General features: G+C 32.5%; 10 protein-coding genes across 10 annotated transcripts; 6 read left to right on the top strand and 4 right to left on the bottom strand.

Annotated features, from left to right (window-relative positions):
- Positions 1-17: 17 nt before the first annotated feature.
- On the bottom strand, positions 18-5,339 carry APC1 (anaphase promoting complex subunit 1; the record flags this gene model as incomplete). The annotated part of the gene is made up of 3 exons (XM_020189970.1): positions 18-4,093; positions 4,388-5,036; positions 5,223-5,339. Coding segments are annotated over 3 exons (4,842 nt in total), but the record flags the coding sequence as incomplete, so codon positions are not given.
- Positions 5,340-5,729: 390 nt separating this feature from the next.
- MOB2 (Mob2p) lies at positions 5,730-7,103 on the top strand. The gene has a single exon (XM_020193248.1). The coding sequence runs from the start codon at positions 5,869-5,871 to the stop codon at positions 6,964-6,966; it is 1,098 nt and encodes a 365-aa protein (XP_020047464.1). The 5' UTR covers positions 5,730-5,868; the 3' UTR covers positions 6,967-7,103.
- A 170-nt stretch (positions 7,104-7,273) lies between these two features.
- ASCRUDRAFT_13524 (C2H2-type zinc finger protein) lies at positions 7,274-10,678 on the bottom strand. Its single transcript, XM_020189087.1, has one exon. It carries the CDS (start codon positions 10,619-10,621, stop codon positions 7,487-7,489), a length of 3,135 nt encoding a protein of 1,044 aa, XP_020047463.1. The 5' UTR covers positions 10,622-10,678; the 3' UTR covers positions 7,274-7,486.
- A 1,432-nt stretch (positions 10,679-12,110) lies between these two features.
- On the top strand, positions 12,111-12,434 carry ASCRUDRAFT_35093 (uncharacterized protein; the record flags this gene model as incomplete). Its single annotated transcript, XM_020190572.1, has 1 exon — positions 12,111-12,434. A coding segment is annotated over one exon (324 nt), but the record flags the coding sequence as incomplete, so codon positions are not given.
- A 1,837-nt stretch (positions 12,435-14,271) lies between these two features.
- Positions 14,272-14,499, top strand: ASCRUDRAFT_80899 (uncharacterized protein; the record flags this gene model as incomplete). The annotated part of the gene is made up of 1 exon (XM_020194548.1): positions 14,272-14,499. One exon carries the CDS (start codon positions 14,272-14,274, stop codon positions 14,497-14,499), a length of 228 nt encoding a protein of 75 aa, XP_020047461.1.
- A 961-nt stretch (positions 14,500-15,460) lies between these two features.
- On the top strand, positions 15,461-17,240 carry ASCRUDRAFT_75869 (aspartate aminotransferase). Its single transcript, XM_020193247.1, has one exon. It carries the CDS (start codon positions 15,661-15,663, stop codon positions 17,041-17,043), a length of 1,383 nt encoding a protein of 460 aa, XP_020047460.1. The 5' UTR covers positions 15,461-15,660; the 3' UTR covers positions 17,044-17,240.
- On the bottom strand, positions 17,142-18,649 carry ASCRUDRAFT_146734 (substrate-binding domain-containing protein). The gene has a single exon (XM_020189241.1). It carries the CDS (start codon positions 18,166-18,168, stop codon positions 17,242-17,244), a length of 927 nt encoding a protein of 308 aa, XP_020047459.1. The 5' UTR covers positions 18,169-18,649; the 3' UTR covers positions 17,142-17,241.
- Positions 18,650-19,129: 480 nt separating this feature from the next.
- Positions 19,130-20,868, top strand: ASCRUDRAFT_8097 (ATP-NAD kinase; the record flags this gene model as incomplete). Its single annotated transcript, XM_020194554.1, has 3 exons — positions 19,130-20,364; positions 20,425-20,572; positions 20,818-20,868. The coding sequence occupies 3 exons, from the start codon at positions 19,130-19,132 to the stop codon at positions 20,866-20,868; spliced, it is 1,434 nt and encodes a 477-aa protein (XP_020047458.1).
- On the top strand, positions 20,861-22,590 carry ASCRUDRAFT_75867 (uncharacterized protein). Its single transcript, XM_020193246.1, has one exon. It carries the CDS (start codon positions 20,922-20,924, stop codon positions 22,389-22,391), a length of 1,470 nt encoding a protein of 489 aa, XP_020047457.1. The 5' UTR covers positions 20,861-20,921; the 3' UTR covers positions 22,392-22,590.
- ASCRUDRAFT_146737 (OST5 family protein) lies at positions 22,440-22,791 on the bottom strand. Its single transcript, XM_020189242.1, has one exon. The coding sequence runs from the start codon at positions 22,740-22,742 to the stop codon at positions 22,488-22,490; it is 255 nt and encodes an 84-aa protein (XP_020047456.1). The 5' UTR covers positions 22,743-22,791; the 3' UTR covers positions 22,440-22,487.
- Between the last annotated feature and the right edge of the window lie 12 nt (positions 22,792-22,803).

Raw genomic sequence — 22,803 nt, 5'->3', positions numbered from 1 at the left:
TAACTCTGCATTTGCAACGTCTTGGAGATGGACCAGAGCTCGATTTTTAAGTGGTCGATGAACTTGGAACTGAGATAGTATGAATTCCCCTCGTCCAACGTCTTGTCTGCAAATGCAAAGAGCAACCTGATGTTCCATAGGTCCTCGATTGTGATGGGTGCTTTGACTGTCTCTTCCACCTCAATCAATGTGTCGACTATGCTGGACTTGAATATTTCGTGGGACAATTCCTCTATCTCGTCATAATTCATCTCGTCGACGTTTGGCTCATTTACAGCCCTCTGTCCATAGCTAGAGAAGATTTCTAAGTAGTTGTCAAGGCTGTTCGAAATGCTCAAATCATTATTGTTGAAATTCTCGAGCTTCAATTTATTTACTGCATTTCCATTCTCAACCTCTTTTAGCTTTTCTAATATTTCTTCAAAAGAACTTTTGATTGTAAAGTACTGCTTTTTAGGATAAACATAAACTGTCAAATTTTTCTTAAAATTATCCGAAATTTCAATGTTCTTATGAAAATCCAAGTTGATCCTGAAAAAGTTTTTGTTGAGAGCTGAAATCGCACTAATTCTATTCAATCTCGGCAATAGACATGGCGTTCTTTTTATCACTTTTCTACCATTATTCAATTGAATTTGAACATTGATTTGAATAGGCTTCATGGTTTCAATATTTCTTACAACCAAGCAATTGGGCTTCACTGATAAAACCCAAAAATGCCTTAAAGCTTGCAAATGAAGTTCATTTTCAAAATTAAAGTTTTTTCCTGGAAAAACTGGGTATAGCGATATCAATAAAGATGCAACTGCTAGATTTGAGTCATCAATTGCAAACTGGCCACCTCCGAGAAATAGAAATCCCATTGCAATATTAGTAGCCATATAATTTCCATACGTCATTTCCTTTTTAACATTATTAAATGCAACTCGTAATCGTTTGAATATATCTAAATCTCCTGAGCCTGCCATTATTAACGATAGCGATATAAGTAATATATTTTGAATGTCAAAAACACTTTGCTTGGTAAAATTTTCATCAAAACTATCGGTTTCAGTATTTAAAAGATTCATAATGAAATCTAAAAAATACAAAACAGTATTTTTGGCCTCTTCATCTAATGATGAAGCATATCTTAATCCGGTTGAAAAACAACATCCTCCAATTATATATAAATATGTCAAATAATCCGAGTTCAATGTGTCCATTCTATAAATGGCATATTTCTTCAATAGACAATTTGGTATTTGTGAATTAACCCATTTTATTGATCTTCCAATATCTCCCCACATTATTATATTTTTACAAATAACCCTGAGCAACAAAACATCTGGCCTCATATAATCTAGAAGTTGTTCGGTTTTAGGTAATTTCAATTTTTTGGCAATAGTTTTATTCATAGATTTGATATAAATTAATGATAACGCAATTAGTGCTCCAGAGGCGGCTTGATCGATAGATCTATACGTTTCAATGTCCTTTTGAGAAGTGCACATAAAAAGCAATCTTTCCAGCATATTGACTCCTGGGAGATTGTCTTCCTTTCCAAGATTCACCAATCCTAATCCAATTCCAGCTCCTAATCTGTATGCCTCATTTACAATCTCTTCTTCTGCTATTACAATAATTCCATCAACTTGTGATAACAAAATTTCAGTCATTCTTCTATGTTGGGTTTCTAAATAGAGAAAACCAATTCCAACCAACCCCGCTGTTTGAACCGGAAGTGCAACATTTAAATCATTTGAACCTTGTGGAAGCAATGCAACAACATGAACAGACAATACCTTTGTTAGTTTTATATCCATACTTCCTCTATTGCTTACAGCCATACCTAATAATAAACCAATACTTGTATAAATATGTTTGGGGCCTAAATAATTAAATATATGCCATTCTTCAAGTTTTTTAAGATGTCCTTGAAGACCCAAAGCTAATAAAAACCCTCCATGCTGAGAATTTAAAATCGGAGGTTTATTAAAAACAATCCAGCTTCCTGAAATATTTTTGAATTCTTTGGAAATCATAATTCCAGCAGATGCTCCATTGTGAAAATAGCCCCATTGGATTAAATCAGATTCAATTAAATCCTTTTCCAAATTAATCTTAGTATCGCTTGGAAATACTGAAACATTTAGATTTAATTTTGGAATTGGAAATTTTTCTGTCATTAGTGGCATACGACTAGATAGAAATAAAGCAGACCTTCCTAATGAGACAGTTAATGTTCTCAATGCAACTTTCAACGCCAATTCTTTTTGAACTCGATACATATCATATTCTACTATCTCTTGATTGGAATTTATGGCAAGAGTTTGAATTTTTGATGATTGCAATAATTTAGTTACTTCATAAAATCTTCTGTCATCTGAAAAGATTAATTTGGTAATATTTATTCTATCTGCCTCTAGTTCACCATCCCATGCATTCAAGGGTTCCACATTGACTATACTTTGAACTATTGACTGAACATCCTTAGAAATAATATTTGTGTTTGAATTGGAATTAATAATTCCATTTGCGTTTGAATTTATCCCTTTGTAAAAATTATAGCCAGTTGAGAGTGCCTTATTTGTTGGCACTGATAATTTTTTCAAATCTTTTCTTCCAATTAAATCTAATATTGGACCATTCCAATCAACTGGGGTGTTTTCTTGACAAAATGCAATTGCTTCCTTTAGTGGAATTGAGATTCCCAATGGGTATGTTTCTAGATCAATAGTTTTAATACCATACTCAGCCATACTCAAGACAATATCACTTGGTTCACACTCTGGTGAAATAATTAGCTCAAATAATCTTAAAACATGATATGTTCTTGGGGTGATAATTTTATCAACTTCATCATTTTCTTCTGTAAGTTGAGAAAATGTAACATAGGGAACAATTTCATTAGTGAAGATGCTGCATAAAGATTCTAATAAATTTGGCGGAGATTCTAAAAAATTCAATACTTGATTATTCCATTTAAATAAATTTTCATCTAAAATATTTGAATTTTTACTATTAATATAATAATTAACCCAGTTTTTAGACCAACCCATCCATAAAGTTAATTGCGCTAATAATAAACCCAAATCATCCACTTGCTCTATTGCCATTGAATCTAATTTTAAATCCTCTCTTATAAGATGTAAAGCCAAAATAATTTTTGATGAATCATCATTAAGGCATAAAATTGGATTTGGATTTGATTCATTTAATAATATTGCTTTTTCTAAATTAATAGAAATAATATTTTTTTTGTAGTTATTATTAATAAAATCATTTTCATTCAAGTATGCCCGAGGATTCTTTGGTAACAAAATAGAAATGAGGGCAATCACAAAAGCAATCCAATCTGAATGATTAACATCTAGGGATAAAGCAGCCAAATATTGTAGCCAAAGGTATTCATAAGTATAAGTTCCAATTAAGAAATCAAAAGATTTTAAACATTTTTTAACTAGATCGTTTTGTGGATTTAAGATTACATTTAAAATGTGATGATTGCCAGAACTATCTACTAAAGCAATATTTGAGTTATAAGTATCAGATAAAGAGACTATGGGTGGATATATTTTGAATAAATTGATTTGATAGGATACTAGGTTCAAAAAAGGATTTATGAAACATAGATTTGACTGATCTTTTAATATGACCAAGTAACCAGTATGACCAGATTTATTTGATAAAGGAATTGAGTCTATACAATTAAACAAATACGAATTGATTAAGACGGGAATATTAACTGAATTTGTTGAAGATCTAAAGATTAATGCTTCACAATTATTTGAGTTTAGATTTAAAATTATTAAAGATTCTTGATTTAAGAAATTTAGGCTGAAAATTTTTAGATTATTTATATTATCTTTAAAATGTATTTTTTCTAGTTTAGTTAGAATTATATCTTTTCTAAAAGACTGGAATTTTTGTGATAAATTTGAAAATTGTAAAGTAGAATTTATATGTGAGTCATTATTAGTGATTGAGTCTAATATTGAATTTGAAGAAGATAAAGAAAAGGATTGGTTTTTAATAGAAGAATAAGAAGAATTAAGATTAATAATTTCAAGATCATTTATTAGATCAATATTTGATAGTGATATATCATGGGCTATGTTTGCTGTTGAAGACAATGGTGTTGGGTTTAAAGCCATTCGATCAATTGATTGTAGTTCAGAATGAGAAGTCGATCTTTGTTTATTTGAGTCACTGTTTGATAAAGCAGCCGAGTTTGAGGGTTTGGGTAATAAGTCATCATTATTTAGATTCACAAAGGAGGTGTTAATGTTATTGATATTATTTATGTTATCATTATCATTTGAAGAAGAGTTATTGTTATTATCTTTGTTAATAAAATTTGAGGATCTTCTATTTGAGGATCTTCTTTTTGATAAAGATAGTTTACTGGAATTTAGAGTATTGGTATTAGAATTAAGATTATTATTTGAAGAAGTAGCTGAATTTAAATTATTAGCAGTGGAATGATTATTATTATTGTTATTATTGTTGTTGTTGTTGTTATTATTTCTTGTTAGGTAACGAATGTGATAAATTGTTATAACATTTGAAAAGTTGTTAAAGGTTGCAGATAAAGTACATTTGATATTTTGAGGAAACCAGATCAATTGATCATTTTTGGATATGGAAGATGTTGAAGAGGATACTACAGAGCCCAATTCAAGGATTGGATCGACTAAAGTGAAAAAAATCGGGAATTTAGGATTAACATCATTATTCTTATCATTATTGTTATTACTATCGTTATTATTGTTATTATTATCATTGTTATGATTATTACTGTTAAACTGATTTAAATCTCTTTGTAAAATCAAGCCTGAACAACATTTGAAAGATTTTTTTATTTTAAAGGGAAAAGGAAAAATATACGTAGATCCATCATTGAAATAAATGGCAGCCTTTTTAGGAAATATAACAACTAGAGCATTTTTTGAATCTTCAATATTACTATTATTATTGTCATTACCAATATCATTGGCATTAAAACCATTAGAGCTACTATGATTGATAGCAGAAGCATCATCGTCGAAAGAAACCTTTTTAGGTCGCTTTCGAAGTTTGTACTTTTTATAGAAATCTGGAGATTTGAAATTTTCAAAATAAACAAAATGAGCATCTAATATGTGATTGTCGTCATCGTTGTAGTTGGTGCTATCATGGAGAGAATTCAAATGAAAGCCTTTGTGGTCTTCACCGTCGTCATCGTCTTCATCACTGTAAACCAATTTTCTGGACAAAATGCCACCTTTGAGCCAAAAGATCATCTTCTTGGAGATCAACAAAACCTCGTTGTTGGAGGGCAAGCTGATGCGAAAAAAGGGATATTTCAAGTCATTCCTGGGCAAGTTGTTCAAGGAGTTGTCAAACTTGACGTTGATTGCCAATAGCGAAGGAGAAGCCATGAACTGAAGGCAATTGAGGAGGAGGAGGCAGCAGAAGAAGCAGAAGCAGCAGAGATCTAACCGCCAGACTTATATCTGCTGAGAGCCCTAACCCCTTTGAAGCCCTATTTTACAGCACCCGCGCTGGTGGATTTAAATACACGCCGGGTAAGCACACACTTGCAGTGCCCTGCAGCTTCCTCAACTCTCTCTTTTTCGCGCCGACGCGCTGTTCTCGCGCCGACATGCAGCCCTAGGGCTCGCTCTGGAATTCATTGCTTCTTGAATCGCTCCTCTAGCTTCTAAACAGCTCCTGCTTCCTCTGCTTCCTCTGCTTCTTTTGCTGCTTCTGCTTTTGCTTCTTCTGCTTCTTGTGTGTTCTGATTCTCTGCTCCAGAAGCCTCTTTGCCCTTTTTCTCTTGCTCTGCCTTGTGTCTGTATACTCTGACTTTTCCAGTCTCTCCCACCGCTACCATATATGTTCAGCATGTCCTTTTTCCAATCAATAAGAGGTTTCACATCTCGTACTTCGAAGAAGAACAAGAATCCTCAATCTCCCCAAGCTTCTAATATAAATTTTAATGCCTCCAGCTTGAACAACATCAACAACCCAAATAACAATCTTATATCCTCCAATACTTTTTCTTCTGTTAATTCATCTTCGCTAAACAATGCAAGAGGCCAGCCAACAAGAAACAACAATTTTCCAATTTCTTCAAATGCTTCAATGCTAACTAGCAACTCTTCCAACAATAACTCTTCCTACAATAACATATCCACAACTCAAACATCTAATTCTCAGTACTCCAATTCAAATCAAAACATCCCTCCCAATAACAATAATCAAAATTCAACTCAACTTGTCAACTTGCTCAATAACAATAATGGCGGCTCCTTTGCCATTAATAACTGTATGACTAATGGTGTTATCGACCTTAATGATCCACCATTATTTTTATGCGATCCATTTCTTAGAAGTGCTGTTGTTAAGGGTTCTTTCAAGACCATTGTTCAACTACCAAAGTATGTTGAGTATAAAGAATGGTTAGCATTGAACGTCTTTGAGCTATTCACAAATTTAAACCAATTTTGCGATATTATCATCGATTTATTACAACCTGATATAATCAATTCAACTCCAAATAACAATGTCCAAGTTGTCACCTTTTATCACGTTGATCCTTTCACAAACCAAAGTGTGAATTTACCATCAAAGAAATACATGGAATTTGCTCTTAATGTTATTAACGAAAAAATCAATGATCAGTCTGTCTTTCCAACAAAAAATGCTATCCCCTTTGCTACAAGTTTTATGAAAGATTGTAAAAAATGCTTATCTGAAATGCTAAAAATATTCGGTCATATTTATTTCAACCATTTCGACAAAATCATCCATCTATCTCTCGAAGCACATTTTAATTCTTTTTTTTCTCATTTTATAAGTTTTATCAATGAATTTGACTTGGTTGATAAACATGAATTAGTACTCTTAAATCCTCTTATAAAGTCTTTAGAAAAACAAGGAAAGATTTCCTATCCAAATCCTGGTGATCTTGAGTTTTATCAATCTCAACAAGCAAATTAATCCAGAACTATAAATATACCACATATTAATTATTATTATTATCACTATCACTATTTCCACAGTTTTTTTTTCCTTTATTTTTTTTTTTTCAAATTTTGTTTATCCTTCGTTAATTGTTATCGTTTTTTCCCCCTTGATATTATATATGAATATAAATGTATAGTATATAATTATAAAAATATGTTTACTTTTTTTACATTAAACACACTTTTCAATATAAATTTAGTTATAGTACAGATTTTCAACTTACATAATATTTAATATTTATTATTTAATATTCAAAATTAATTATAAAAACACACCGAAAAAAAGAAATAAATAGATAAATAAGTATAAATTAATAAACATTCAGAAAATTATTATTTGAAATTTTGAACCAAAAAATATAAAATAATGTATAAAAACCAATTATAGTAAATGCGAGTAAAATTTTCACTAAGTCAAAAAGTATAAATAAAAAATAAAAGAAATAACCAAAACAATTCATTCAAAATTGAGTTTAAACGCTTTGAAATTAATATTAATGAGCCATTATAGAAGGATATAATTTTTTAGGCAGGCTGACTTTAAGTTGAGTATTATTTAAAGTTTCTTTATTATTGCTGTTATTATTTTTATTATTATCAAGGTCATTTAACGCCTCTTTAATCAATACACGAATATAATTAATTATATTTCGGTGTCTTTCTAATGTTTCTTTATCGTTGTTTTCAACTTTACGGCCAATATTCAAACTGGAGAATATTTCAGAAAGCTTATCATCATTTTCATTTCCATTTTGATTTTGATTTTCCTGTTCCTTTTTAGTTCTCATGTTGATTGAATCGATTTCACTGGATTTTTGATTAACACCAATATTATAACGTCTAGCATTATTGCTTTCAAAATCAAACCTGGCTGAAATTTGAGGAGAACCATAATGATTAATATTAGCAGGCATTGTTGGATACAAAGAAGATCCACTAATGGAACCATTAGAGTGGTTCTCATTAACAATATTAGATATTGAATGTGAGTGGGGTCTATTAATATTGCTACCGAAATTATTAGCATTATTGTTATTATTATTGTTGTTGTTATTGCTATTATTATGGCTATTAGGATTAGGAATGTTACTTGAGGGATTTGAAAAGTTTGAAGATTGATTATTAGGTGAATAATGATCCAAAGAGTTTGTCAATTGATTGAAAAATTTGTCGGCTTCAAGTAACTCTTGAGGTTTAACTGAGTTATTATTAATTGGCGGTAAAGAGATGTCGTTATTATTCCTGAAAGAGGATTGCAATGAATCCAATTTGTTGCCAATTGAGTTATTATAGCGAGGTAAAATTTTTGAGCGCTTAATATCTTCATAAAAATCCGATATTAGGGAGTTAATTTTACGTTTTTTGGATAAAATTTCGGTGTCAAAAGAGTTTGAAGAGTTGTTTGGAATTGAGGAGGAAATGTAGGAGGAATCCAATGGTTGTGGATGTAGTGGGGAATGATAATCATCATTTGGTGGTAGGATGACATCATAGTTTGAATAATAACTATTATTGTTGTTGTTGGTATTGGTGTTGTTGTTGTTGTTATTGGTATTGATGGAATTGAAATTATTTGGTTGATTATTTGATTGATAGTTAAAGTCGTTATAAGAAGGGTGATAAGAGTTATTTGGATTATAATCGTTGGGGTAATTTAAGGATGAGTAAGGATGGTGAGAGTTTTGATTTTGGTTCATAAAATTGAAGTTAAGTAGGTTATTTGAGGGGTTGATGGAGTTTAGGTTATTCAAGTTACTTAGGTTGTTTAAATTGTTCAAGTTAGTTAAATTATTTAGACCGTTGATTGAGGTGGTGATTGGGTTGTTGTTGTTGGTTGATAGAGAGGATAAAGGATTTTGGTTTAGATTTAAATTCAAGTTTAGGTTTTGATTTAGAGAGTTGATATTTCCAGCATCATCGGCGTGAGTTTTGATATGTTTTTTCAAATCCTGAGGTCTTTTGAATCTTTTAGTGCAAACTTGACAGGAGTAAGGTTTTAAAGGAACGTGAACTCTTAGATGGGAGGTTATATGGTCTCTTTTAACAGTTTGGACCTTACAGTTTTCCCAGTTACAGTTAAGAGATAGGTTTCTGTTGCATTTTCTGCCAACATGGAGATCACACAAATGTGAATATAACTGTTCAGGAGTATCGAATATTAGTTTGCAGTCGCCCCATTTGCAAGGCAATGGGCCTTTAATTTCATCATCTTTAATTTTTTTAATGTATTTTTTTGACCTCAAGCTTTGGGTTTGGGTTTGATTTTGATTTTGATTTGAAAGTAATTGTTGTTGAGTGAGAGCGGACCGTTGCTGATTCTGTTGTTGGATTTGAAGTTGGGCTTGAACTTGTTGTAATTGTTGTAAAGCAAAAGCGTTTAAATGAGAGGGATGTGGATGAGATTGAGGATGGGAGGGATGAGGAGGAGGAGGAGGAGGAATTTGATGAGCGTTGTAATGAGTGTTTGAGTGAGGATGGGGAGGAGGATAGGATGATCTATGGTTGTAGTGGAAGTTGTTGTTGTTATTGTTGAATTGGTTTTGATGCTGGTTTTGGTTTAAATTTAAGCCAGCAATGTTGTTTAGAGCGTTCATGTTCATTGATAAAGGATTCGAGCGGTAGTTGTAGTTTGAGTTATAATTTGAGTAATAGGAGGGTCTTAAAGGGAAGGAAGAGTTTGAAGAGTTGTTGTTGTTGTTGTTGTTGTTGTTATTATTATTATTATTATTATTATTATTATTATTATTATTATTATTATTATTATTATTTGGGATGTTGTTATTGTTGGAAAGGTCAAAGGGTGAGTAAGAGGATAGATTATTTGAAGTTGAAGAGGATAGTTTTTGGTTTGGAGAGATGGAAGCTGAGTTTGGGTTGGAGTTAGAATTGGAGTTAGATGAAGAAGGCTCATTATAAGTGACAGATAAATTTGAGAATGGATCAATAGGATTTGAAGAGTCATCATTAATGTTACCTTTAGAAGTGTTGTTATGATTATTATTTGAATTGGTATTTGCATTGATACGAGTATTTGTATTATTGTTATTGTTATTTATATTGTTATTGTTGTTGTTATTGTTATTGTTATTGTTATTGTTTTTATTGATATTGATTTTATTATCAGATTGAGACAAGTCATTTGAGCTGACTGAAGAAGGGGAAGATATGTTTGACAAATCTGATTTTGATTTTGAAAGGGAGTTTGAGATTGACAAATTGTTTGGAGATAGAGAAGCAGGAGATGACGAGTCGGATGAGTTGGATAGGGTGGAAGATCTGGAGATGTTCAAATTGGTGGTATTGGCGATTTTGTTATCTGAATTCAAGATCTCATTCTTGTTGTTTGAGATCTTGGGCAGGATGACAGGAAGATCGTTATTATTGGTATTGTTTCTGGTTCTACTGGTGCTGTTGTCAGCGTCGTTGATGGACAAAGCGTAGTTGTCCATCAGTGTAGGGGAGAGAGACATGGCAGAGGAGCGAGAAGAGGGAGAAGAAACAGAGGAGGAAACAGAAGCAGTGGATTCAATGATCAAGTTGGAGGCGTCTTTGGGAAGAGAGGAAGAGCGGTAGGAGAGATAGTCTAGATGGTTAACCTTAGAGATATCGAGATCAGGCAAAACAGACATACGCAGAAGAGAAGGAAAAATAAGGGTCCTCTGGAAATAATAAGTGAGGAAGAGAAGAGATAGACATAGGAAGGATATTTATATGACGAGAGCAGCACCTGTTCGCTCCACGCCAAGCCCAAAAGAAAGACTCAGAAGGAGACAGCCCTGCTTACGTCAGCGAAACCCTGACGTAAGCACACGCGACATGGCTTAGTCAGGGTTGCGTCAGCCTTGGCCTTCGTCACCGTGCGCGGACGCGGCAAGCTGTTTGGGTTGCACGGTGGGCCTGGAAAGCGCAGTTCTATATATAGCAGTGCGCGTGATTGATCGTTCCGCAAGGTCTGGGCTTAGAAGTGCCGACGGTGGTGGGGCGACGATGATGACGAAGAGCGGCCGAACGAGAGCGCTTGAAGCACCTGAAATTGCTGTTCCTTCTCCTGCAGCATTTCAGAGCTCAACACAGCCCAATACAATTCTCTTACTCAGACACAGCAATTCCACCTTCCGCTCCCATCGGCTACATTCTATCCTTCACACCCACCATCCCATCTTGCAGTTACCTTTGAATTGCTCTCAAATTACTTCCGAATCACAGGCGAACTCTCCAAACACACACCAAATTCTCCCAGAGAAAATTACTTGTTTGGCCTGTTTTCTCAAGTTTCAGAATTCTAACCCAATAACACTGACAATAAACAGCTCTGCACCCAGGTTTATATTCAATTTAAAATTCCATCCTTCATTCACTCCCATACTTTTTGCTCCTCCAATATCAGTCTCTTTCATCTCTTAAATATTTCCAATCCAATCACTGTGTTTCTTCCATTTTTGCTTCCACAGAATCTCTTCATTATTATCCATATTTAAGCTCAAAACTTATATCCAATCCTCAGCACTCAATCCTTATTTCTCAATACTTAGTAATTATTTAATAATAGATTAAGAATAATTTGGAAAAAACTAGAAACTAGAAATATATAACTTTTACTATCCTATTGTTTTTGTATTATATTCACTCGCTTTCTCAAAATATCCACTATCACATTAATTATAGTTATAATTACACTAATTATATCATCAACATTTTCTAATGATTTCAATATCATAGTCAAAAAAAAAAATAATAAAAAACACATTTCTAATTTCTAATTTACAATTTACAATTTACAATTTACATATACAATTTACATTATACATTCGATCTTAAATTTATCTCCCATTTATCTATATTAATTTCAATCATCCATATCATATTTATATCATATCATATCATATCATTCTTATATTTATTTCATTTTATTTCATTTCAATTTTTTTTATCTGATTTTATCTCATTCACCTCACTCTTTAATATCATTTTATAATATCATAATTGGGTTTTTTCTGTTTGGTTTCTTTTTCTCATCAATTTCATTCTCACATCTCATATTTATTCCATATTAATCTAATCTAATCTAGTTTAACTTAATTTAATTTAATTTAATTTAATTTAATTTAATTTAATATAATGTCCACTCTAATAATAATAATAATAATTTTCTTCTCCTTTTTAATAAACTTGTCTTACTCAATAGATTTATGTAACTCTTTAAACTCGGCTCAATCCCAAGTCTCAGTATCAATCTACCAATCCAATGGTCTATGTCAAAACCACTGTTCAGATCTAAACTATGCCTATGCTATTCTCCTAAATAAAAACTGCTGGTGCTCAAATCTAACTCCTGATCCTGATGATGATGTTTCAACCAGTGAGTGTAACGATTCTTGTCCCGGCTATCCAGATGATAGTTGTGGTAGTGTTAGCGACTCTTATTACGCTTACATCCAAATATCCTCTCCATCTGGTACTTATTATGCTGAATCTTCGACAAAGACCTCTCAGGATTCAACTCAATCTTCCAATAATGATGACGAAGATAATAATAGTAACGACGACAATGATCAAAAAACAACTGCCGTGGTAACCCAAACAGTATCCGTCAAAATAACAACAACTTCAAAATCAACTGAAAAATCAACTGTTCTAACAACATTAACAATAGAACCTTCAACAACCATTCAAGAAAATACAATAATTCTAACCTCAGTAGTACTAGTAACTCCATCTTCAGATTCAGATTCAGATTCAGATTTAAACGCCAACTCAGACACCAACTCAAATACTCAATCGGTCACCTCTCCTTCGGCTCAATCAACATTAACCTCAGTTTTATACTCGATATCAATACGAGACGGATCTTCAGTCACCATTGTAGTCTCATCCATAATAACACTACAAAACTCAAACTCAAACTCAATTACAAATACAAACACAAACACAATTTCTCAAACCGCTACTGACAATTTAGACACATCAACCAATTCCTTCGTTAATAACGACCTATCTGAAACGTCTGACTCCAGTGACAACTCTACCGACGTTAATGATAACTCTAATGACAATGACAATGACAATGACAATGACAATGACAATGAAGATACTACAAACTATGGCAACATCTACACTAAATCAAATTCTTTCTGGGACTCTCCAGGTAAAATAGCCGCCGTCTTTGTTTCCGTTGGCCTATTCTTTCTAGTTCTGATTGCCCTCATCGTCTTTTTCCTCCTAAGAAGAAAATTCAAAAATGACAAAAACATCTCGCCCTATCAAAATGGTGATTCTGACGATAACGGTTCAATAACAAAAGTAACTGCAACTCCAATACTAATGGACAAAAACTCTCACAAATTCACAAGAAGTGATGGCGAGACTCTAGTGCCACTTGTCGACCAAAGACTAGATCCTGATGCCTTAATGATGAGTCTTGACGCTGGTTCCAAAAAATCCTTTGGTGATGAAAAAGATTACTCCCGTAAATTTCTAAGAGTAACGAATCCTGATTTATAGCCCATAATCTTAATAAATGATTTTTTTTCTCTTTTTTCCTCTTTTTTTTCTCTTTTATTCATTGATATTTATATCAACAGTTCAAATATTAAGTTTCCATCAATAGGGATGCAAACACAGAAAAATGTATGCCATCCAAGTACTATTATACTGGATTTTTAAAGACTAAAATCAACAAATATCCATCATTGAATCAACTCAATTTGTGTCAAACAATAATTAATCATTCAATTATCGCCCTGTCAGTTGATCGTCAATTGAACTGGTAATATCTTTACAATAGAAAATTCAAATTGAAATTGAATAACCTGTGGGCCGACAAGTATTTAGATATTCAAATGTGAATATTCATTTAATTGAAAAAATAAATCAGGTTTGTTGGTTCAAATAAGGATTTCAATATTCAATTCAGCAAGAAAAAATTCAATCAAACCATTTATAAAATCCTCAATATCAGTAATTAAATTATCTATTTGAATTGATTACACTTAATTGAAGCTGATCAAAATCAACTGATACTCAATTTCAGTTATTCATTTGAAGTTAGAGTATAAACTCTGGGAAATTGGAACAAAAACTAAATAAAACAATAAATACAATCTGGATGAAATCTGGATGAAATCAATCAAAAAGACATCAACCACCATCAACCACACACATCCCAGTTCTCGTCAAATCCACCATTATATATATTCCCTTGCTGCTGAATATATCACTGAAAATGGTCGTCTTTGAGAAATACCTGAGAAGCGGCTGTTTTGGGAAGAGCTGCTCTAGCATGCGCTGTGATTGGCCAGACTCAAAGACTTCCACCAAGGTGGGGTCAATTCTGTTGCGTTGCACTCGCGCTAAGCAAAACCACACCTCTTCTATAGGGATCAGCTACTCCAGCTTTTCTGGTGAAAAACAGATTTCTGCACCCGAGTTTGTGTTCGCTCCTGTGTTCGCCAACACTCTACTTCCGTGCAATAAAAGCGACGGATTGGTCATCCGCTCTATTTCCTGATTTCGGTATTTGCTTCCTCTCCATCATCTGCTGTTCGCTATACCCCAATACTGCTGACGAAAACAAAAACAGATCACACCTTCGCCAGAAAAACAAGGCTGTCTGCTTAGATATATAAACAAAAAAAGATCTATTTGGAACCAGTTGATAACTAGTTGATAATCTGCTGCAAGTCCTCTGGAAATCTGGCCTCTGCCTCCAGGTCTGTCTCTATGAAAACTATCTCACACTTCCTGTACGATCCACTACTACCGCGTTCGTCTGGCCATCCGTGACGCGCATTTCCTTTTTGATTGTTTTCAAACTCGGACAAACTTCCTCAACCCGCTTTCCTGAATCATCCTAAGGTAATACAACCCTTCAGCAAAAACACTCAACTAAAAGCTCGCTAACTGTGGTTATTTTCTCTAGTTTCCAATTCTATTCCCATTTCAATTAGATAACATGCAGCATATCCATTATATGACTTTCAATTGGAAACAGAAAACGCACTTGAACTCCACTGCAATCATGTCCCAGTCACTTTTCTCTTCAAAATTGTTTTCATGCCCTGGGCCTTGATATGTAGAAAATCGGCTCGGCTCTTGAAGTTAAATGGCGAGCTTTTCGAACAACCAACAGAACGAAAGCAAAAAAAAAATAGAAAAAAAACTGAAAAAAATAATTATTGAAAGTGTTTTATGTTGGAGAATTATCTGTCTTTTCTACCAAAACAATTTGCCCTCTTTTTCACTGTTTTCGAGTAAAGCAATACAACCCCTCAGTATCAGTACTTAATTATATTTTTATTATATTTTTTATTATATATTTTATTATATGCCCATTCAGATTTAAACTTCGAGTCCATTTAAGACAGGTAAATCGGTTTTTTCACTTATACAAAAATTCTTAAAAAAAAAAATAAAAGAAATTACAATCCATTTTTGAATTTAAATTTAATTTCATTATATATTAATTGGTTTTCTTCGTTATTTCTATTTTAATTATATTTCTCTTTCTTTTTCTTTATCTCCAGAATCAAATTCCTCGAGTAAAGTTAAAATTAATTTTTGCTTCAGATCAAATTTATATTCCAAAGAAACATTCCAATATCTGATTTTCAATTCATTTTTTCAATTCATTTTTAATTCAATTAGTCCTAATTTATAATTTATTTCCATAATGCAAGCTTTAAACTTAAGAACAACCACTAGATCTGGTTTATCCTCATCTTTGAGAAAAATCAATCCATTTTTATCTGCAAACTTATTTTTGAGATCAATTTCTACCCCAGCTTTCGCCAATATTAAACAATTGCCACCAGACCCATTATTCGGTATCTCTGCTCGTTCAAAAGCTGATAAAAGATCTCCAAAGGTCGATTTGGTCTTGGGTGCTTACAGAGACAACGAAGGTAAACCATGGATCTTGCCTTCTGTCAAAGTCGCCGAAGAATTAGTCAAGGCTGATCCTTCTTATAATCACGAATATTTAGCCATCGATGGTTTCAAGACTTTAACTGTTGCTGCTTCTAAAGTCGCTTTAGGTGCAGAATCTTCTGTCTTTTCAGAAAATAGAATTGTTTCTTCTCAAACTTTATCAGGAACCGGTGCCTTGCATCTTGCTGGTGTCTTTTTAAGCAAATTTTACACTGGAAACATCTCTTCTGTTAACGCCGATACCACAATCAGCTCAGAAAACAGATCTAAATTTTATGTATCAAAACCAACTTGGGCTAATCACATCCAGATTTTTGACAGTCAAGGTTTTGATGTTAAAACTTACAGATACTGGAATGATGCTTCAAAGACTTTAGACTTTGAAGGTTACTTGGAAGATATCAACAATGCTCCAAGTGGTTCTATTTTCTTATTGCACTCTTGTGCCCACAACCCAACTGGTTTAGACCCAACCCCTGAACAATGGATCGAGATTCTTAACACCATCAAATCAAAGAAACACTTAGCTATCTTCGATACTGCCTACCAAGGCTTTGCCTCCGGTGATTTAACCAAAGACGCCTGGGCTTTAAGAAAGGGTGTAGAAATATTGGATACCCCAATTGTCATCTGTCAATCCTTTGCTAAGAACACTGGTATGTACGGTGAAAGAGTTGGTGCTCTTCATGTTGTCTTACCTGAAACTAATGAGCCTTTACTCTCTGCTATTGCTTCTCAATTGAAAAAAATCACAAGATCTGAATTGTCAAACCCACCAGCCTATGGTGCTAAAATTGTTGCTCAAATCTTGTCTTCCCCAGAATTATCCGAACAATGGAACAAGGATTTAGTTACCATGTCTGGTAGAATCAACAAAATGAGAGCTCTTCTAAGAGAAAACCTTGAAAAATTAAACACCCCAGGTACTTGGAACCATATAACTGATCAAATCGGTATGTTCTCATTTACTGGTTTAAAAAAAGAACATGTTGAAAGATTGGCTGAAAAACATGCCATCTACTTAGTTGGTTCTGGCAGAATTTCTGTTGCTGGTCTTAACGAAAATAATGTTGAATACGTTGCTAAAGCCATTGATGAAACTATTAGACATTTTGAATCCAAATAATGAATTAATGATTTTTTTATAGATTTTTTAACATTTTTAACCTAAGCTAATAAACTACTGATTTTCCTTTTCTCACCAACCCAAGTAACTAATAAGTAAAATTAAAAAAAAAAAAAAGAAAACTATCTTTCATTTAAATTAGATAACTATTTGCAGATTACTTATTGATAAACAATAAACTGTTTCAAATTCTCAAATTTACTCGCTTAAAACAAACTCTTTTAGCCTTTCATCAATTATCTTTTCATCTTTTTCCTGCAAAACATCAGCTTCTTGTAAAACTTTCTTGGTATTTTCAACAATCTTTTGCCAATCAATCTTACTGACTTGGTTGCTAAAAACCACTGTATCTAACCAACTTTTCGCATCTTCTTCTGAATAATCTAAATTTTGGTAGATATAATTAGCCGATCCTCCTTGATTTTTAACAAAATATGAGATTCCTTCTTGGATCGAACTCAAAAATTTATCGACATCTTCTTTGGATTCTCTTAAAAGAGAACTGCTCGATACAATGACCCAAGATGGCCATGGGGTATAAATCTCACCAATTTTCTTGATTTCTTTTAGATCATAGTATTTCTTTGTAGTAAAATATTCCCACATAAATGCATCACTATTACCTAATTCCTTTGAATTGTTATCAGGTAATTTCAAGTTAACTGAATCTCTTAAATTTTTAAAATTATGGCAGATTGGATATGAGTCGAAATATGGTTTGGAAAACTTTCTCTGTAACGCTAATACAAAGGACATAACATAGGAACCAGATCCAATTCTCGAAACAGAAACTCTTTTGCCATTCAAGTCATCTGGGGAAGTAATATCATCTCTGTCAACCCCAGATGAAATTGACCAACAGAGTGGTGAATCAACATATGTGCCAACTATAGAATACTCTTTATCTCCGTCACAGATTCCACGAATAAAGGCTTCTGTTAGTCCAATGGCGATATCAATCGATCCATCTTTGAGAGATTGAATAAGATGGCCTGAACCAGATGGATAGGAAATTAGCTCAACTGATAAACTATTCTTTGCAAAATAACCATTGGCTTTGGCAAAATAAATTGGAGTAGAAAAGTGCTCTGGAATATATCCGATCTTAAGGGTCTTCGAAGTCATATCTCAAAAACCACCTCGTATTAACTTACTACTGCAATCAACTATAATAGATCAATACAAATATAATCCCAAGTCTGTTCAACAGTTTGAATTGCACCTCGAAGGTTGGAGAAAGTTTATCACAGCAATTCCGCTAACGTTCTATTTGCTGGATTAGAATTTGATGTCTCAAGTTTTTTCCTCCATGAAGCATTATCCAGATGGATACTGGGCATAGTTGGGGGCACATTTAAGATCCAGAAGAGCCCTGGCTGTTACAACGATAAACAGATCAAGAAAAGCTGGATCAACAACAATTAAAAATAAAATTCATTTTTATTTCCCTATCGTTTATCCCAAAGGCATTCTGGATTTAGGTTTACTTGAGAGAGAAGGTGTTGAAATATGAGACTTTGCTTTTATAGAAAATAGACACTATTTCTCTATTCCCCCAGAAATTATTGGAATGCTGTTTCACAAAACAGAAGATTCCTCAAAGAAGACAAGAGGAAGTGAAGCGAAATAACCGATTCATTGCCATTCTGTTCAGCTCCAATAGTGGAATAACAGACATACGAGCGAGGATATGATAAATCTTGTAATGTATAATGTTGCTTAAGCTTTATCAAATGCCAAAAGTTTCTTTCTTGATTATTTTCTGCTGCTATCAATTAATAAGACAATGGTTTCTTTGAAATTCTCATAGGGAATTGGCATAAGTTATTACCATGGTTTGTGTTGGGTCAAATTCCTTTATTATATTAAGTTTTGGCTGGTTTATTTTTGTTAAACCAGTGCAACTTATCCCTATAAGTTTTTTCAAGAGATAACAAGTAATCAACCAAGAATCAACCAAATAACGGGGATTCTATTGATTTTTACTGTCTTATATATAAATAGCTTCAGATAATGATTGATCAGACAGCTTCTAATCAGCTCAGAGGAAGCCTCCCTACCACCCTTTTATCAATTCCAAAGAATCATGACAATTGCTAATAAATTAGTTGATAACTATTATGTGCCTCAGTTCAATAACCAAATCACCATAAAATCAAAGATATCAAATATCTTGATTATTACAAAGATTTATGATCTCGAGCCAATTCTAGACACCAAAACTTTAGTCAAATATCTCCTACTGCTTAAAGAATACGGAATCAATATTTATATTCAAGATAAGCTAAAGATGATTAAGGAGTTTGGATATAATGAGATTTTAGAATATAAGGAAACACTAAAGTCTAAATCAGGTCTAAAGTTTTGGAATTCCGAATCATTTACTTTCAAGCCAGACTTGTTTGACTTAGTTATTACAATGGGTGGTGATGGTACTGTTTTGTTTGCCAGCTTATTGTTTCAATCTTACATGCCACCAGTCTTAAGTTTTGGGCTAGGCTCTTTAGGATTTTTAACAGATTATCAGTTTGAAAACCATCAAGAAATTCTAGGAAATATGATAAAGAATGGATTTCATTGTTCTGTTAGAAGACGATTTCAATGTACCGTCATGAGATCTGATCAAAGCAGAATCAAAAATGAAAATGAAAATGAAAATATAAACGCAAATAAAAACGCAAATAAAAACGACAAAACATTAGCAAATGGAAAGCAAGCGATGATATCCCTCGCTAACATCAGAGATTTGTCTGAAGAAATTGCAAGGAATAGCAATAATACAGATTATATTGAGGATTCTTATAACTTTCATGAAACTCACAAAGTCTTGGAAACATACATCATCTTCAATGATATTGTATTTGATAGAGGTCCAAATTCGACTATGACTTCAATAGATTTATATGGTGATTTTGAACCATTAACAACAATTGAAGCTGATGGCTGTGTCATTGCTACACCATCAGGATCTACTGCTTATTCGCTATCTGCTGGAGGGTCATTAGTTCATCCAGAGATCCCAGGGGTTTTAATTTCACCAATTTGTCCTCATACTTTGTCACTCAGACCATTAATTATCCCCGAAACCATAACTTTGAGAGTTGGAGTCCCATATAACTCAAGAAGTACGGTTTGGTGTTCCTTTGATGGGAAAAATCGAATTGAATTGAAAAATGGGGATTTTGTTACCATTACTCCAAGTAGATACCCTTTAAGTTTTGTGAAGAACAATACTTCAAAGTTATTATGGTTTAAAAGATTAAGTGATACATTGAATTGGAATGAAAGAAAAAAACAAAAGCCAATGACCAAAATTGCAATGTGACTTGATGTATAATGAATTGTGGTAAATGACAACAACAATGATAATGATAATGATAGTGATAATGATAATAATGATGATAATAATGATGATAATGATGATGACAATGATAATGACAATGATAATGACAATGCTAATGATAATGATAGCGACAATGGTTTTTTAAGTTTTTTTTTAGGTAATGGTTTTGGATTTCTTTTATTTGGTGTACTTGAGCCGATCTTGAGCCACTTTTGGGTTCAGATTGAATATTTTTTTTATCTTTGTTTTTTTGTCTTTTGGGTTGTTTTTTTTTTCTGTTTTCTTTCTTTTTGGTTTTTGTTTTAGATATGTAGAATAAATATAGTCAGTAGTAGAAATATGATGATATATGAATATAATTGCAAATTATTTAAGATTTTATTAAGTTGAGTTTTTATGCCGATTTGAAAAACTGAAAAGCTGAAATTTAGAATTTTACAAATTTGAAGTGGGACTATAAAAACGTCAACGATCGCTATTAGAGTGAAATTTATTTGATCATAAAACAATACTTATTTTGGAATCCTCAAGCAAAATGTCATCAAAGAGAGATATTTGTGAATCAATTAACTTGGTTCATTGCAATAGCTCAGAACTTTATATTCCTGAGGTGTTTGATAACTCGTACTCGACCAAGAATGGAGAAGAGGATTCATTGTCGATTTCGTTTAATTTAAAAGAGAGCATCAACTGTATAGATTGGTACAAGGATATAATTGCCTTAGGATCTGATCAGAACCTAGTAATATTATCATCAATAAATGAATTTAGCAATAAAAATACTGTTAAGGAGGAAAATAATCTTAGCTATCTTTCAAATACTCTATCAACTGATTTTCAACGAAAAAATATCCGAATAGTTAAATTGTTTAAAAATAATGAATTGTTTGAAGATTCAATAAAGTCAATTGATTTGATTCGAATTACATCAAAACTTGTTTTAGTTGGGTCATTTAATAGTGGGGTATTAGTATTGATTAATCATTCGAATTATTTTTCATTCAAGAATAATGCTATTATTGGTAATGGTAATGGCAATGGTAATGACAATGAGAAAAGCTTCAATGATGTTGGAAATAGTACATTTGAAAATGAAAATTTAGAATTTTTAAGAATTGATACCAATAAGAAAAACATTATTAACTTTGATATTAACGATGAGGGAATAATATCAGTTATAACTGATGATAAACTCGTTTCAATCTATGATTATAAGATATCAATAAAAGAGCCAATAAGAATATTCAAGTTAACGAACAATGGGATAAAAGTTAAATTCATGAAGAATAATAGATCAATATTGGTTTTGGAAGATAAAAATATAATTCGAATTTTGAATTATATTGATTTGAACGTATCACAATCAAACAATCAAAATAATCAAAACAAGAAACGGTTAATTAAAAAAAATTATCAAACAATATTTATTAATAATTCATTCAATTTAAATGAAAATAATGAAATATTAGAAGTGTTTGAAAATAGTGATGAGAGCAATGACGAAGAAAATATTTTGGTGTTGTTTAAAAATGGAATTTATAAGATATTCAGCATATTGTATAATGAGCATATTAATGTACCAATAAAAGTCGGTAGGTTAGAAGGGTTTTTAGACAAGGGAGGATTTGATAAATTTGATAGTGATTATGATAATTTTACAAGCAAATTGGTGAGTTCAAGTTTATCAAATGACAAGAATAGACTATTGATTGGCAAGTTAGGTAAAAAAAACTGTATATTTTATGATTTAAGAGAGAATGAAATCGAATCAGCTTCATTATCATTATCATTGCTGAGTAAAAATGGTAAAAATACTATTAATAGCAGCAACAATAATTTTCTCTTTAATAAAGTGGAAAATAACCAACATATGAGACAATTAAGAATGAATTTGCCCAGCTATGAAATTAACTGTGGGTCAATAAACCATAAAGGAATTGTTGGATTTATTTCAGGTTATAAATTGATTTTATCCAAGCCCTTTGAATCAAACAGTTATTTTTAAATTGAAAGAGAAATGATTTATTAAAGATATAGTTATTTATTATTTTTATCGATGATGAAAAAAAGTCATGTCCGAGCAGATCAAAGGTATGCCCAGTCAAATATAGACACCAACTGAATCAGCTAGATAAATAGCACCAAAACCAAACGATAGACTTGCAATGACCGAGTATATTATATAATAAAAATTTGATTTGTTTGATAATTTATTCGTAAATACACATAAGATTATAAAAAACACTGAGATCAAAAGCGCGATGATAGACAAAATAGGCTGGCTTTCTAGAGGAACCAATTCCTGATAACTGGCAGCATCAGCCCATTCTTGGGTCAATTGAGAGTACAGATCCATGGCAATTACAGCTGAGCTTATGGGAGTTCTGTGATTAAATGGAAGTTCTGTGACTATATAA

Source organism: Ascoidea rubescens (genome assembly GCF_001661345.1).
Source record: "Ascoidea rubescens DSM 1968 unplaced genomic scaffold ASCRUscaffold_6, whole genome shotgun sequence".
In the NCBI taxonomy this organism is placed as follows: domain Eukaryota; kingdom Fungi; phylum Ascomycota; class Saccharomycetes; order Ascoideales; family Ascoideaceae; genus Ascoidea; species Ascoidea rubescens.
Note: the sequence above shows the minus strand (reverse complement) of the source record. Positions and strands in the feature narration are given on the sequence as shown.